This window comes from Gigantopelta aegis, chromosome 13 (assembly GCF_016097555.1).
Source record: "Gigantopelta aegis isolate Gae_Host chromosome 13, Gae_host_genome, whole genome shotgun sequence".
Taxonomy (NCBI): Eukaryota; Metazoa; Mollusca; class Gastropoda; order Neomphalida; family Peltospiridae; genus Gigantopelta; species Gigantopelta aegis.
Genome location: NC_054711.1, coordinates 16,720,091 through 16,738,640, shown reverse-complemented (window position 1 = coordinate 16,738,640; position 18,550 = coordinate 16,720,091). Strand labels below are relative to the sequence as shown.

At 40.0% G+C, this 18,550-nt stretch overlaps 1 protein-coding gene across 1 annotated transcript; it reads right to left on the bottom strand.

Annotated features, from left to right (window-relative positions):
• Positions 1-4,921: 4,921 nt before the first annotated feature.
• LOC121387173 (integrator complex subunit 9-like) lies at positions 4,922-18,515 on the bottom strand. Its single transcript, XM_041518199.1, has 5 exons — positions 18,456-18,515; positions 16,844-16,922; positions 12,869-12,996; positions 12,272-12,341; positions 4,922-4,999 (listed from the first exon to the last, which is right to left on the bottom strand). The coding sequence occupies exons 2-5, from the start codon at positions 16,850-16,852 to the stop codon at positions 4,922-4,924; spliced, it is 285 nt and encodes a 94-aa protein (XP_041374133.1). The 5' UTR covers positions 16,853-16,922; positions 18,456-18,515.
• Between the last annotated feature and the right edge of the window lie 35 nt (positions 18,516-18,550).

The window sequence follows — 18,550 nt, the reverse complement described above, 5'->3', positions numbered from 1 at the left end:
CAGGCAGTGTTTTAAAGTGACATACCCTTGTTTTTAAACACTATGACATACCCTTGTTTTTAAACACTATGACATACCCTTGTTTTTAAACACTATGACATATTTTTCACTGAAGTTAGACATTACTTAGATTTTATTGTTTAGATTATCAATTTGCATATATCCAAAGTGGTCCTTGTCATAATGGTGTTTCTGTATTTTAAAAAAATGCACATATCTCTGAGAAGTAAGGGTTATGAAGGAAGGAAATGTTTTATTTAACGACACACTCAACACATTTTATTTACGGTTATATGGTTAAGGACCACACAGATATTGAGAGAGGAAACCATGCTGTCGCCACTTCACGGACTACTCTTTTTTATTAGCAGCAAGGGATCTTTTATATGCACCATCCCATAGACAGGATAGCACATACAACGGCCTTTAATGTACCAGTTGTGGTGCACTGGCTGGAGCGAGAAATAGCCGAATGGGTCCGCTGACGGGGATCGATCTAACGGTTATGAAGACAAATGTCTAGTCTATTTTAAAGGGTATTTTCCCCGTCTTTAGATCACAGACTTCTGTTTCACTCAATTGTAACTTTATCCAAATGTGTTACAGGTTTGTAGTTTAACTAAACTTAGTGTCCATTTTCACAGGTTAAAACTAGGATCTGCACCTTTAACATGTTTTAATGAAAATCTTGCATAGTTACCTGCCGATGTCTAGAGTGGGTTCAATGCAGTAAATATTTCCATGGAATAATATCAAAGCCCCAATTTCACCCCTGTCATTTAACATGTTATAAAGAATGTCTGAGTAAGTTACCTACTGATCTGCAGTGTGTGGGTTCGGTTAAGTAGAATAATATCAAAGCCCCAATTTCACCCCTGTCATTTAACATGTTATAAAGAATGTCTGAGTAGTTACCTACTGATCTGCAGTGTGTGGGTTCGGTTAAGTAGAATAATATCAAAGCCCCAATTTCACCCCTGTCATTTAACATGTTATAAAGAATGTCTGAGTAGTTACCTACTGATCTGCAGTGTGTGGGTTCGGTTAAGTAGAATAATATCAAAGCCCCAATTTCACCCCTGTCATTTAACATGTTATAAAGAATGTCTGAGTAGTTACCTACTGATCTGCAGTGTGTGGGTTCGGTTAAGTAGAATAATATCAAAGCCCCAATTTCACCCCTGTCATTTAACATGTTATAAAGAATGTCTGAGTAGTTACCTACTGATCTGCAGTGTGTGGGTTCGGTTAAGTAGAATAATATCAAAGCCCCAATTTCACCCCTGTCATTTAACATGTTATAAAGAATGTCTGAGTAGTTACCTACTGATCTGCAGTGTGTGGGTTCGGTTAAGTAGAATAATATCAAAGCCCCAATTTCACCTCTCCATGGCTAGCTCTGGCACTTGCCAAATTCGTCAATTGAGAATTTCAAAAACAATTGGCGTCATTTTATTTAATTTGGCGAATTTCTGATGTAGTAAATGGGTTTTAAGTCAATAATATCAAAGCCCCAATTTCTGAAATGTTTTAAGTAACGTAGATAATCTGGCTGAAAGTTACTTCTGCTGACCCATCATTCATATCATGTTTTAAAACAAAGTCTGGCATAGTCACCTGCTGATCTGCAGCGTGGGTTCGGTGCAGTAGATGACGCCCCTGACATGTTATAAAGAAGTCTGGTAGTACCTACTCGGTGATGTACGGTAGAGCCAGCATGCAGTTTTAGTTATAAAGATGAGAATCACGTCAATCTGAGAGATGTCCATCCCCATACCCCTGTCATGAAAAAAAAATGTGAGTAGTTACCTACTGGCAGTTGTCTTTTACAGACAAACAAAGCCCAGACCCCCATTTAACTTGTTATAAAGGACTGGGTTATCCAGCGTTTGCACGGTGCTAGAAATAATCTGTCTGACCCAAGGGCATTTAACATGTTATAAAGAATGTCTGACCTACGACCCGCAGGGCTAGTATAAATCGGTCTGACCCGAGGGCTAGACGATTTCTACATACGCGTGACATCATAACTCATGTTTTATGACAATTGACGTCATAACTCATGGTTTTCAAAAAATTTATTTGCCATTTCACGTGGTATCATCGTTTATAAAGAATATTTGAAGTTACCTACTAATCTATTTTCAGTAAACCTTGGCCCCTGTCATTTAACAAAAACAATTTTGTCCCTCAGGTTGGAATTGCCGTATCTATACCCCAATCACAAACGGTGATAGATGTCTAGTTACTCTCAATGTGTGATTCGGTTATGTCAATAATTTCATTTCAATTTCAACTGTATTTAACATGCATATATCCAATGTCTGAGGTTCAAGCATCGCTGTCCTGGGCACACAATAATCAGCTATCTGGGCTGTCATGTCCAGGACAGAGGGTCTGAGTTGTTACCTACTGGTCTGCGGTTAGTGAGTTCGAGAAAATAATGTCAAAGGCCTTACACCTTACCCACATGATAAAGAACTTAAGAATCTGCTCTGGGTGTGGAGCCGGTTACCGGGCTGCGAACCCCTGTACCTACCAGCCTGTAGTCCGATCGCTTAACCACTGCACCAGTGAGGGGTCGGTTGTTACTAATTGAAAGCCCCAATTGCACACTAATTGAATGTATAATTGACTAAGTAGTTATCTACTGACTTTTGTGACGGTGACCGAGAATGACTGAAGAATGGACCCCTTGAGTAACATGACGAATGGACTGACCTACTGACTGACGAATGGACTGACTGAGTGACTAATATCAAAGAATGGACTGACATGAGTGACTGACGAATGGACTGATTGAGTGACTGAAGAAATAGATCTGATTTCAGTGACTGACGAATAAAGACTGATTGAGTGACTGACGAATGGACTGACTGAGTGACTGTAAAAAATGGACTGACTGATTTACTGATAAAGAATCTGGACCTGACTGAGTGTGTGACGAATGGAATGATTGACTGACTGAACCCGAATGGAACTGTTTGAGTGACTGACGAATGGACTGATTGAGTGACTGACGAATGGACTGATTGAGTGACCCAAGAACCTCTGATGGAGTGACTGACGAATGGACTGACTGAGTGAAAAACTTGAAGAATGGACTGAATGAATGACTGACGAATGTGACTGATTGACTGACTGACGAAATGGACTGATTGAATGATTGACTGATATCACTGATTGCAGTGACTTCGACAAATGGACTGACTGAGTGACTGACGAATGCACTGATTGACTGACTGAAGAATGAGACTGATCATAGTGACTGACAATGTGAGAAACTGTTACCGATTGACTGACTGAAGACCCGGGGCTGATTGATCTGACTGACTGAGTGACACGTGACATCAATGGTTTGACAATTGAGTCACTGACGAAAAATGGACTGACTGAGTGGTACATGACGAATGGAAACTGAATGAGTGACCTGAAGAAAGGACCCTGAGGTTGACTTGACTGAAGATACCTCAGACTGATAGAGTGACTGAAGAATGATCTGATTGATATTACTGAAGAATGGACTGATTGAGTGACTGACGAATGGACTGACTGAGTGACCTGACACATGCTACTGACTGAGTGACCAGAAGAATGGTTAGTGATTGACTGACTGAAGAACAGAAGAGATTGAGTGACCTGAAGACCCATGATCCCTTAAGAGTTACTCTGGAATGGACTGATACCGAGTGAACTGACCTACCATGGACTGATTGAGTGACCACTGACGAAGGTGGACTGATTGACTGGCTGCACACTAAGTGAATTATAATTGATTAAATTATTATCCTGACTTTTGGATGAAAAATGGACTGACTGAGTGACTGAAGAATGGACTGATTGAGTGACTGACGAATGGACTGATTGACTGACTGAAGAATGGACTGATTGAGTGACTGAAGAATGAACTGATTGAGTTACTGAAGAATGGACTGATTGACTGACTGAAGAATGGACTGATTGAGTGACTGAAGAATGGACTGATTGAGTGACTAACTGAATGAATAACTCATTGACTGACGAAATTCAGGCCTCTGCAAACTGAAAACAATGGTTTTATCTGTGTGTCACTCATGCAAATCTATAATTTTGCCCAACACATTATTTGTTTGTGCATTAAATTTAGGATATCATTCACATGGACATAACTGTTTACGCTAAAATGAAATGGATGATCTGAATTTATTTTTGCACAACAGATAAATGAGTTATAAAAAATTTCAATTCTAAGGGCCCTGCAATTTGATTTATTACGGATCTCATTCTTCATGTGTATCATGATATATCTGTAGCCTAATGTAGAGTAATGTCCTCTTTTGAGGTAAAAAATAAACAAACAAAAAACCCCACACTGAAGACTAAACAAGAATTTTGTGGAATTAAATGACTTGCCTACCATAAACTTATTTGGTGTTGATGATAGTTGCATCCATAATTCATCTTAATGAATGATTAAATTTTTCATCTTCTAAATTTTTATTTTTTTTCAAAATGGATTAGATGAATATTCATAAATGTAATTATAAACCAATTTTCATTGATGTAGGATTTATGTTTGTAAGAAATGGAGCTAAACATGAAACTTTAAACTTGAGCTACATGTAACTGTCGTAAGTGCAAAAGTTAGCACCTTCTTCGCCACTCAGAAAAGAAATACCTAAACTCCCTCCCACAGGAAACACCTTTTTTCATACTATGGAATTTACTAAAAGTTATATATTTCTGAGCCAATTGCACACAAAAAAAATAGGTGGGTTTTTTCATTATTTCCAAAACTCTTTAATTTACTTTTCTTCTTACGTCAAACCAAACTGAAATCATTGACAAAAAACATTTTTGTAGGAGGATATGTCAGTCTTGTCGTTTTACTTCGTAATGGTGAGACAAAAATGAAAAACACATAATTCTTTTTAATTAAAACTCAACTGACCTCTGGGACGGAGAAATATGGCTGACCATCTATAAAGACACGCCCTCCGCATTCTTTTAGCTCATGACACTGGAAAAAAAGGAAAGGAATGTACACTTATTCACTGTCACTTCCAGAAACATTGTTTAATCACTGGCTGTTAGTATTAGCTATAAAACAAATAACAGACAAAGGACACAACTAGAGCACATTGATTTATTAATCATCAGCAATTGGTTGTCATACCTTTTGTAATTTTGACATATAGTCTTAGAGAGGAAACCCGCTACATTTTTCCATTAGTAGCATGGGATCTTTTATATGTACCATCCCACAGACAGGACAGCATATAAAACGGCTTTTGATATACCAGTTGTGGTGCACTGGCTGAAATGAGAAATAGCAAAAATAGCCCCACTGACAGGGATCGATCCTAGATGGACCGCGCATCAGATGAGCATTTTACCACTGGATACATCCCACCACCAAATAATAGACAAGCCTGGTGGTGAAGTATTTCAACCAACATTTACTGGTAGGTACTCACTGGTTACGTCTTGCCACCAAATAATAGACAAGCCTGGTGGTGAAGTATTTCAACCAACAATTACTGGTAGGTACTCGCTGGCTACGTCTTGCCACCAAATAATAGACAAGCCTGGTGGTGAAGTATTTCAACCAACAATTACTGGTAGGTACTCGCTGGTTACGTCTTGCCACCAAATAATAGACAAGCCTGGTGGTGAAGTATTTCAACCAACAATTACTGGTAGGTACTCGCTTGTTACGTCCCACCACCAAATAATAGACAAGCCTGGTGGTGAAGTATTTCAACCAACAATTACTGGTAGGTACTCGCTGGTTACGTCTTGCCACCAAATAATAGACAAGCCTGGTGGTGAAGTATTTCAACCAACAATTACTGGTAGGTACTCGCTGGCTACGTCTTGCCACCAAATAATAGACAAGCCTGGTGGTGAAGTATTTCAACCAACAATTACTGGTAGGTACTCGCTGGTTACGTCTTGCCACCAAATAATAGACAAGCCTGGTGGTGAAGTATTTCAACCAACAATTACTGGTAGGTACTCGCTGGCTACGTCTTGCCACCAAATAATAGACAAGCCTGGTGGTGAAGTATTTCAACCAACAATTACTGGTAGGTACTCGCTGGTTACGTCCCACCACCAAATAATAGACAAGTCTGGTGGTGAAGTATTTCAACCAACAATTACTGGTAGGTACTCGCTGGCTACGTCCCACCACCAATAATAGACAAGCCTGGTGGTGAAGTATTTCAACCAACAATTACTGGTAGGTACTCGCTGGTTACGTCCCACCACCAATAATAGACAAGCCTGGTGGTGAAGTATTTCAACCAACAATTACTGGTAGGTACTCGCTGGTTACGTCCCACCACCAAATAATAGACAAGCCTGGTGGTGAAGTATTTCAACCAACAATTACTGGTAGGTACTCGCTGGTTACGTCCCACCACCAAATAATAGACAAGCCTGGTGGTGAAGTATTTCAACCAACAATTACTGGTAGGTACTCGCTGGTTACGTCCCACCACCAAATAATAGACAAGCCTGGTGGTGAAGTATTTCAACCAACAATTACTGGTAGGTACTCGCTGGTTACGTCCCACCACCAAATAATAGACAAGCCTGGTGGTGAAGTATTTCAACCAACAATTACTGGTAGGTAGTCGCTGGTTACGTCCCACCACCAAATAATAGACAAGCCTGGTGGTGAAGTATTTCAACCAACAATTACTGGTAGGTACTCGCTGGTTACGTCCCACCACCAAATAATAGACAAGTCTGGTGGTGAAGTATTTCAACCAACAATTACTGGTAGGTACTCGCTGGTTACGTCCCACCACCAAATAATAGACAAGTCTGGTGGTGAAGTATTTCAACCAACAATTACTGGTAGGTACTCGCTGGTTACGTCCCACCACCAAATAATAGACAAGCCTGGTGGTGAAGTATTTCAACCAACAATTACTGGAAGGTACTCGCTGGTTACGTCCCACCACCAAATAATAGACAAGCCTGGTGGTGAAGTATTTCAACCAACAATTACTGGTAGGTACTCGCTGGTTACGTCCCACCACCAAATAATAGACAAGCCTGGTGGTGAAGTATTTCAACCAACAATTACTGGTAGGTACTCGCTGGTTACGTCCCACCACCAAAAATAGACAAGCCTGGTGGTGAAGTATTTCAACCAACAATTACTGGTAGGTACTCGCTGGTTACGTCCCACCACCAATAATAGACAAGCCTGGTGGTGAAGTATTTCAACCAACAATTACTGGTAGGTACTCACTGGCTACGTCCCACCACCAAATAATAGACAAGCCTGGTGGTGAAGTATTTCAACCAACAATTACTGGTAGGTACTCGCTGGTTACGTCTTGCCACCAAATAATAGACAAGCCTGGTGGTGAAGTATTTCAACCAACAATTACTGGTAGGTACTCGCTGGCTACGTCTTGCCACCAAATAATAGACAAGCCTGGTGGTGAAGTATTTCAACCAACAATTACTGGTAGGTACTCGCTGGCTACGTCTTGCCACCAAATAATAGACAAGCCTGGTGGTGAAGTATTTCAACCAACAATTACTGGTAGGTACTCGCTGGTTACATCCCACCACCAAATAATAGACAAGCCTGGTGGTGAAGTATTTCAACCAACAATTACTGGTAGGTACTCGCTGGTTACGTCTTGCCACCAAATAATAGACAAGCCTGGTGGTGAAGTATTTCAACCAACAATTACTGGTAGGTACTCGCTGGTTACGTCCCACCACCAAATAATAGACAAGCCTGGTGGTGAAGTATTTCAACCAACAATTACTGGTAGGTACTCGCTGGTTACGTCTTGCCACCAAATAATAGACAAGCCTGGTGGTGAAGTATTTCAACCAACAATTACTGGTAGGTACTCGCTGGCTACGTCTTGCCACCAAATAATAGACAAGCCTGGTGGTGAAGTATTTCAACCAACAATTACTGGTAGGTACTCGCTGGTTACGTCTTGCCACCAAATAATAGACAAGCCTGGTGGTGAAGTATTTCAACCAACAATTACTGGTAGGTACTCGCTGGCTACGTCTTGCCACCAAATAATAGACAAGCCTGGTGGTGAAGTATTTCAACCAACAATTACTGGTAGGTACTCGCTGGTTACGTCCCACCACCAAATAATAGACAAGCCTGGTGGTGAAGTATTTCAACCAACAATACTGGTAGGTACTCGCTGGCTAAGACCTGGTGGTGAAGTATTTCAACCAACAATTACTGGTAGGTACTCGCTGGCTACGTCTTGCCACCAAATAATAGACAAGCCTGGTGGTGAAGTATTTCTTACTGGTAGGTACTCGCTGGCTACGTCCCACCACCAAATAATAGACAAGCCTGGTGGTGAAGTATTTCAACCAACAATTACTGGTAGGTACTCGCTGGTTACGTCTTGCCACCAAATAATAGACAAGCCTGGTGGTGAAGTATTTCAACCAACAATTAGGTAGGTACAACCACCAATAATAGACAAGCCTGGTGGTGAAGTATTTCAACCAACAATTACTGGTAGGTACTCGCTGGCTACGTCTTGCCACCAAATAATAGACAAGCCTGGTGGTGAAGTATTTCAACCAACAATTACTGGTAGGTACTCGCTGGTTACGTCTTGCCACCAAATAATAGACAAGCTGGCTATTTCAACCAACAATTACTGGTAGGTACTCGCTGGCTACGTCTTGCCACCAAATAATAGACAAGCCTGGTGGTGAAGTATTTCAACCAACAATTACTGGTAGGTACTCGCTGGTTACGTCTTGCCACCAAATAATAGACAAGCCTGGTGGTGAAGTATTTCAACCAACAATTACTGGTAGGTACTCGCTGGTTACGTCCCACCACCAAATAATAGACAAGCCTGGTGGTGAAGTATTTCAACCAACAATTACTGGTAGGTACTCGCTGGTTACGTCTTGCCACCACCAAATAATAGACAAGCCTGGTGGTGAAGTATTTCAACCAACAATTACTGGTAGGTACTCGCTGGCTACGTCTTGCCACCAAATAATAGACAAGCCTGGTGGTGAAGTATTTCAACCAACAATTACTGGTAGGTACTCGCTGGTTACGTCTTGCCACCAAATAATAGACAAGCCTGGTGGTGAAGTATTTCAACCAACAATTACTGGTAGGTACTCGCTGGCTACGTCTTGCCACCAAATAATAGACAAGCCTGGTGGTGAAGTATTTCAACCAACAATTACTGGTAGGTACTCGCTGGTTACGTCTTGCCACCAAATAATAGACAAGCCTGGTGGTGAAGTATTTCAACCAACAATTACTGGTAGGTACTCGCTGGTTACGTCCCACCACCAAATAATAGACAAGCCTGGTGGTGAAGTATTTCAACCAACAATTACTGGTAGGTACTCGCTGGTTACGTCTTGCCACCACCAATAATAGACAAGCCTGGTGGTGAAGTATTTCAACCAACAATTACTGGTAGGTACTCGCTGGTTACGTCCCACCACCAAATAATAGACAAGCCTGGTGGTGAAGTATTTCAACCAACAATTACTGGTAGGTACTCGCTGGTTACGTCCCACCACCAAATAATAGACAAGCCTGGTGGTGAAGTATTTCAACCAACAATTACTGGTAGGTACTCGCTGGTTACGTCCCACCACCAAATAATAGACAAGCCTGGTGGTGAAGTATTTCAACCAACAATTACTGGTAGGTACTCGCTGGTTACGTCCCACCACCAAATAATAGACAAGCCTGGTGGTGAAGTATTTCAACCAACAATTACTGGTAGGTACTCGCTGGTTACGTCCCACCACCAATAATAGACAAGCCTGGTGGTGAAGTATTTCAACCAACAATTACTGGTAGGTACTCGCTGGTTACGTCCCACCACCAAATAATAGACAAGCCTGGTGGTGAAGTATTTCAACCAACAATTACTGGTAGGTACTCGCTGGTTACGTCCCACCACCAAATAATAGACAAGCCTGGTGGTGAAGTATTTCAACCAACAATTACTGGTAGGTACTCGCTGGTTACGTCCCACCACCAAATAATAGACAAGCCTGGTGGTGCAACCAACAATTACTGGTAGGTACTCGCTGGTTACGTCCCACCACCAAATAATAGACAAGCCTGGTGGTGAAGTATTTCAACCAACAATTACTGGTAGGTACTCGCTGGTTACGTCCCACCACCAAATAATAGACAAGCCTGGTGGTGAAGTATTTCAACCAACAATTACTGGTAGGTACTCGCTGGTTACGTCCCACCACCAAATAATAGACAAGCCTGGTGGTGAAGTATTTCAACCAACAATTACTGGTAGGTACTCGCTGGTTACGTCCCACCACCAAATAATAGACAAGTCTGGTGGTGAAGTATTTCAACCAACAATTACTGGTAGGTACTCGCTGGTTACGTCCCACCACCAAATAATAGACAAGCCTGGTGGTGAAGTATTTCAACCAACAATTACTGGTAAGGTACTCGCTGGTTACGTCCCACCACCAAATAATAGACAAGCCTGGTGGTGAAGTATTTCAACCAACAATTACTGGTAGGTACTCGCTGGTTACGTCCCACCACCAAATAATAGACAAGCCTGGTGGTGAAGTATTTCAACCAACAATTACTGGTAGGTACTCGCTGGTTACGTCCCACCACCAAAAATAGACAAGCCTGGTGGTGAAGTATTTCAACCAACAATTACTGGTAGGTACTCACTGGTTACGTCCCACCACCAATAATAGACAAGCCTGGTGGTGAAGTATTTCAACCAACAATTACTGGTAGGTACTCACTGGCTACGTCCCACCACCAAATAATAGACAAGCCTGGTGGTGAAGTATTTCAACCAACAATTACTGGTAGGTACTCGCTGGTTACGTCTTGCCACCAAATAATAGACAAGCCTGGTGGTGAAGTATTTCAACCAACAATTACTGGTAGGTACTCGCTGGCTACGTCTTGCCACCAAATAATAGACAAGCCTGGTGGTGAAGTATTTCAACCAACAATTACTGGTAGGTACTCGCTGGCTACGTCTTGCCACCAAATAATAGACAAGCCTGGTGGTGAAGTATTTCAACCAACAATTACTGGTAGGTACTCGCTGGTTACATCCCACCACCAAATAATAGACAAGCCTGGTGGTGAAGTATTTCAACCAACAATTACTGGTAGGTACTCGCTGGTTACGTCTTGCCACCAAATAATAGACAAGCCTGGTGGTGAAGTATTTCAACCAACAATTACTGGTAGGTACTCGCTGGTTATATCTTGCCACCAAATAATAGACAAGCCTGGTGGTGAAGTATTTCAACCAACAATTACTGGTAGGTACTCGCTGGTTACGTCCCACCACCAAATAATAGACAAGCCTGGTGGTGAAGTATTTCAACCAACAATTACTGGTAGGTACTTGCTGGTTACGTCCCACCACCAAATAATAGACAAACCTGATGGTGAAGTATTTCAACCAACAATTACTGGTAGGTACTCGCTGGCTAAGTCTGCATGAGCTGAAAATTTAGCCAAATTATCTATTAAATTGAAACAATTACAGAAAAACAATTATGTTCTAACATGTGGCATGTGTAATCAAACTATAAGATTTAGTTTTCTAAGGTCAATTACAGTCACTTTTCACACCTTTATTTTAACTTTAAACACAATAAATATATCCTATATTAACATAATTTCACACTTCAAATCCATAGTGCGTACAATTTTTTTATTACAAACTTTTTATCAAACACAGTCAGGTGCTTTAGTAATTTTTAAACAAAAATATTGAATAGGAATGTAGCACTACAATTTCTTCAGGATTGTGAAAATGGAAAACGTAATGCACCCAGTTATTGTTATAAGAAGATACAAAGTGACATCATTGGAATACTGACGCTATTCAAATTCAAAATTAGCTATATTATTAGTCCTTCGCCACATTAAATAAAAACAGGTCTACTAACATTGGGTCTACTAACCTTGACCCGTCAAAATCAATAACAAGCAAAATAATTCCGAGGTCTACATTGTATGCTGAGCAGACAATGTCATTTACATGTTGGCATGTTGGGTTGTTGTTGTTTGGTTGTTGTTGTTTTTTTTTTTTGGGGGGGGGGGGGGGGGGGGGGGGGTGTTAATGAAATATTAAGGGTTTTTTTAAAAGATGAAAGAAATATAAAAAAAAAGACCAATCGTCAAATATATCATATAAAAGAAAATACCCATATGATATGACAAAACAAGGGTGTGAAAAGTGACTGTGTTTGACCGTAATAAAATACTCATTGATCTTACAACATCTTCTCCTAGTTTTGATTTCTTGTCCACCCCAGGATTCCAGCTTCTGATTTTTGACATCTGAGACCTGAAAAAACCACATTATAATTTAAAATTTGCCTGTGATGACAATTTGATAAAATAATCGTACGCAAAAATAAATGTTTAATTAATTTAAAATAATTAAGAAATATCAGTAATAAATTAATGTTACACTTTAAAAAACATATAAATATCCATCCATTCAATAGAACCAAAACAGAGTTCAACATTAATGGTATGACCTGACCAGATGCTTTTATATTTAAATTACACGGATATGTGATAGCTGTCTGGTGTTTTAATCCCGTTTCTGTGTGCATGTTGTGTACACTCTGTGGTGCGGTGGTTTTCAGTGGTAGTGTTTCCACACGAGTAGCGTGGTTGTCTATAGTCGAGCGGTTAATGTTATAATACAGGCCTAAATGGGCCACTGAATCCTCTTTGAAAACGGACCCATAATTCACTCAAATCTTTCAAATTCACCACCTCTGTCTAACAGACTTTAAATAAATCATAATGTTGTTTTGGGATGTGATATGTTTCTGAATTGAGAGAAACTAAATTTATGCTTACCCTGGCACAACAGGCAAGGGGAGATAATGCTGAATTTGTGCGATATCCAGTCCGCAGTCCAACATCAAGGTGACACCTTTGAAGTACAGCACGAAGCATGGCTTGCTGGGATTGCTCGACAGACACATCTGTACAGGACAAAAACAAAAACAATTAGCTGTAGGTATCACTGAAAATCGTCTGCGCTGAAACGACAACACTGACCGAGCTTTTTTGTAATATCAAAACTAATAGTGGCATACAGTGCACTGTCAGGCCATGAAAGGGTTAACCAGGGCTTCTAGATTGTGGTAGCCCCACTCCCATGGCTAATGATATTCAATGTTGGGCTAGTAAATAACTACTATTACCATGCCAGACAGAGCTTGTAGAGTATGGTAGCCCCACTCCCATGGCTAATGATATTCAAAGTTGGGCTAGTAAATAACTACTATTGCCATGCCAGACAGAGCTTCTAGAGTATGGTAGCCCCACTCCCATGGCTAATGATATTCAATGTTGGGCTAGTAAATAACTACTATTGCCACACCCAATGGCTAGTGAATTTTTTTGGTCAGAGTTGCTTCTATTTTGTAAATATGGTATCCTGTCCCCACTCCCATGGCTAACGATATTTCACTCTCTATTTAGGTGGCTAGTAAATTGTACTAATATAACCATGCCAGACAGAGCTTCTAGAGTTTTAATGGTAGTAAATTTTAAATCCCATGGCTAATGATATTCAAAGTTGGGCTAGTAAAATAACTAATATTAACCATGCCAACGACAGCAGTCTTCTAGAGTCCCTCCACTGGTAGCCCTGGCACTCCCATGGCTAATTGTGAATAAAGCAGTTCAATTTTGGGCTAGTAATTTCATGTAACTAATATTTTTTACCATGCCAGACAGTGTAGAACTTCTAAGAGTATTTGGCGAATTGTTTTGCCCCCGACTCCCATGCTAATGATATTCAAAGTTGGGCCCCAGTAAATAACTATTATAACAATGCCAGACAGAGCTTCTAGAGTATTTTGGTTTTATAAATACAAAACATGGCTAATGATATTTACAATGTAAAGGGCTAGTAAATAACTTTGTATTACACATGCCAGACAGAGCTTCTAGAGTATGGTAGCCCCACTCCCAATGGCTAAAGCGATATTCAATGTTGGGCTAGTAAATAACTAATATTACCATGCCAGACAGAGCTTTTTAGAGTATGGTAGCCCAACACTCCCATGGCTAACGATATTCAATGTTGGGCTAGTAAATAACTAATATTACCATGCCAGACAGAGCTTCTAGAGTATGGTAGCCCCACTCCCATGGCTAACGATATTCAATGTTGGGCTAGTAAATAACTAATATTACCATGCCAGACAGGGCTTCTAGAGTATGGTAGCCCCACTCCCATGGCTAGTGATATTCAATGTTGGGCTAGTAAATAACTAATATTACCATGCCAGACAGAGCTTCTAGATTATGGTAGCCCCACTCCCATGGCTAACGATATTCAATGTTGGGCTAGTAAATAACTAATATTACCATGCCAGACAGAGCTTCTAGAGTATGGTAGCCCCACTCCCATGGCTAATGATATTCAATGTTGGGCTAGTAAATAACTAATATTACCATGCCAGACAGAGCTTCTAGAGTATGGTAGCCCCACTCCCATGGCTAACGATATTCAATGTTGGGCTAGTAAATAACTAATATTACCATGCCAGACAGAGCTTCTAGAGTATGGTAGCCCCACTCCCATGGCTAATGATATTCAAAGTTGGGCTAGTAAATAACTAATATTACCATGCCAGACAGAGCTTCTAGAGTATGGTAGCCCCACTCCCATGGCTAACGATATTCAATGTTGGGCTAGTAAATAACTACTATTACCATGCCAGACAGAGCTTCTAGAGTATGGTAGCCCCACTCCCATGGCTAATGATATTCAATGTTGGGCTAGCAAATAACTACTATTACCATGCCAGACAGAGCTTCTAGAGTATGGTAGCCCCACTCCCATGGCTAATGATATTCAATGTTGGGCTAGTAAATAACTACTATTGCCATACCCAATGGCTAGTGAATTTTTTTTGTCAAATGTTGCAGTTGTCTATTTTGTAAATATAAATATCCTGTCCCCAACCCCCACCCAAAATGTTATGTTTTTTTACGCTATATTTCAGAGTATGACAAATATTTTGAAAAGTCACTAGCCACAGGGCTAGTGGTTTTGTGAAAACCACTAACCCACCAAGATAAAGCACTAGCCCAAATTCTTGATCAATTATAACTGGATTTTTATCTAATTTTTGTAAGATTACACATTTACGAGTATAACAGTAAAATGAAACAAACACTTAAATTATGTTTTAACTTTCAGTTTTGTCGTGTTGTACGTTTGGTCTTTTGTCCAGTGTGATCCATCGTTATTGTCCCGTTTTCGCTTTTGCCCACTCCCGGGGAAAAATAATTGATTAAACTCATGGTTGGTATCTAAAACCACTATCAAAATAATTAAATTTAAATGAGGGTACGACAGTGTGACACACGGTAATAGATGGTTGAGTGTATTTGGTAGTGGGTTATGCTTTTGCGGCCTACTATTCATGTCGCCAGGAACAGTACTGCCAATTGCTCAAATACAGGGCATTATCCCATGTCAGACCGATATCAAAAGAATAGAACGGCGACATCTAATCCGTTGTTAATTGATGAACAAAAAAGGTATTATCTTGTATCGGCAGCTGTGAGACATTATCCAAATGTAATAGCCCAAGCCGAGTCATTGCATGTGCGGTTACCATTAAAGTAAATTGTTTTCCTGGTTGCCGATAACCATATGTAAGCAAAGTGTTAAATTAGAAAACAATAGGTAAATAAAACAAACACTGAAATTCAAAGCATGACTGGGGTTTACTTGACTGAGATTAACCTGTCGTCGCGATTGGTAATTTCCAAGTTAGCCTAAAACATAATTATGTGCGAGATTAACGACCACTTGACGTGTCCAACCAATCAAAACACGCATGTCATTAGACTTGATTTCCTGTGCCAAAAACTTGAAAGGGAAAAGTAAACAATGCATTCTGTAACCGTAACGATGTAGAGATAGCAGGTTACTGCAGTTTGCAGACCTAGTTCAAGTGGATTATTATTATATACTGATGATGTTGTTGATATTAATCTATGACAAACGTCACAATCAAATTTATTAAACGAAATTTCAGCCGAGAGAAAAAGAAAAAAAACAAAAACAAAAACAAAAACACGATCGAGCGATAAGGAGAGGGGGTGGGAAACCACTAGCCCACAGGGCTAGTGGTTTTGCGTTTCTCACTAGCCCGAACTTAAAAACCACTAGCCACGGGCGTCGGGCTAGCGGATTTGTCGAACTCTGTATATTTCACTCTCTATTTAGGTGGCATCTGATTTTTGCTATTATCTAGTACAAATGTAATAACTTAAAGTAAAGTAGGGCTAGTGAATTTTTAATCGTGGCTAGTAAATTTTAAATTGCATATGTTAAATTGTCTTTTAAAATGGGGGGCTCAAAACCTAATATTCTATTCATCTCAACTTCGTTTTTTTTTGGGGGGGGGCCAACGCAAAGCAGTCTCCCCCACAAATCCCTCCACTTCTCAGGGCTAGCTCTGGCACTCGCCAAATTCGCCAATTGTGAATTTTGAAAGCAGTTGGCAAATTTTATTTTAATTTGGCAAGATAATTTCATGTAATACTGACATTTTTTTAGAAAATAACAGACAATTTCTGTAATTTTTGAACTTTATAAGACAATTTGGCGAATTGTTTTGCTCACTCCGAACTAGCCCTGCTTCTGACATATGATTTACACCCCAGCACACTATTTTAACAATCAGCAGGGTTTGTTGGTGTTTTTTGGTTTTATAAATACAAAACATAGATCTACATGTATGATTTACAAAGTAAAGAAGGCAATCATTTCTTATAAATTTTGTAATACACTCTACGTACCAGTTTCATGTTTTTTGCTGATTGATGGTTGTTCACACTGTTAATTAACACACCCAAGCTATCTGTAGACAATAACTAGCTGAAATAATAAAGAAAGAAAAAAGTTAATTACAACAAAACATTTTACAATAAACATACATTTTGAAATGAATGTAATCATCACTGTGTGTATTTGAACTAACAACCCTCATTCAAGAGTTCAGCATTACACCAGGGCTTCTAGATTATGGTAGCCCCACTCCCATGGCTAGTGATATTCAATGTTGGGCTAGTAAATAACTACAATTGCCATGCCAGACAGGGCTTCTAGATTGTGGTAGCCCCACTCCCATGGCTAGTGATATTCAATGTTGGGCTAGTAAATAACTAATATTACCATGCCAGACAGGGCTTCTAGATTGTGGTAGCCCCACTCCCATGGCTAGTGATATTCAATGTTGGGCTAGTAAATAACTAATATTACCATGCCAGACAGGGCTTCTAGATTGTGGTAGCCCCACTCCCATGGCTAGTGATATTCAATGTTGGGCTAGTAAATAACTAATATTACCATGCCAGACAGAGCTTCTAGATCATGGTAGCCCCACTCCCATGGCTAGTAATATTCAATGTTGGGCTAGTAAATAACTAATATTACCATGCCAGACAGAGCTTCTAGATTATGGTAGCCCCACTCCCATGGCTAGTAATATTCAATGTTGGGCTAGTAAATAACTACTATTGCCATGCCAGACAGCTAGTGAATGAAGGAAATGTTTTATTTAAAGGGACATTCCTGAGTTTGCTACATTGTAAGATGTTTCCAATTAATAAAATATTTCTACGATTAAACTTACATATTAAATACATTTTCTTGTTTACAATATCAGTGTCTGTATATTCAAGGTGTTTCTGGTCATCTTAATATTTGTAAGAAGCCCAAACTAGATTTTGTCTTCAAATAATTTTGTACGTACGAAAAAATTATATTTTATGGGAGGGTCGGGGAGGGGAGGGGAAGGTCGAACACCCACAAGAAGTGAATCTTCATTTTGGGTTTTTTCAAATATAATTTCTGGGGGAGCATTATGATTCACCCCCACCCCCACCCCAAGAAAAAAAAGAGAAGTTTGTTTTGTTTAACGACACCACTGGAGCACATCGATTAATTGATCATCGGCTATGGGATGTCAAACATTTGGTAATTCTGACTCGTAGTCATCAATTGATCAAAGAAAACCTGCTACATTTTTTTCTAATCATAATGCAGCAAGGGATCTTTTATAAGCACTTTCCCACAGACAGGAAAGCACATACCACAGCCCTTGTCCAGTTGTGGTGCACTGGTTGGAACGTGAAAAAACCAATCAGCTGAATGGATCCACCAAGGTGGTTCGATCCTGCGATCCAAACACCTCAAGCGAGCACTCAATCGTCTGAGCTAAATAGTAAATAACCCCCCCCCCCCCCTCCCCCAAGAAAAAATGTCGCTCGCCAGTCTGGAAAACGGTCAAAAAACCCTCTCACCGCAGCATATATTCCTGAGATTTTGTAATGTTGTATATTTTCACTTCAATAATAATAACAAACTATATAATTTTTAAATGTATCAAATTAAAATACAGATACAAACTTAGTATTAATCTGAGATCAAACCATTTCACTCCAAGATTGTGTTTTTAACTTTCATAAGAAGTACACTCTTGATGTAAATTATCTCCCTTCTAT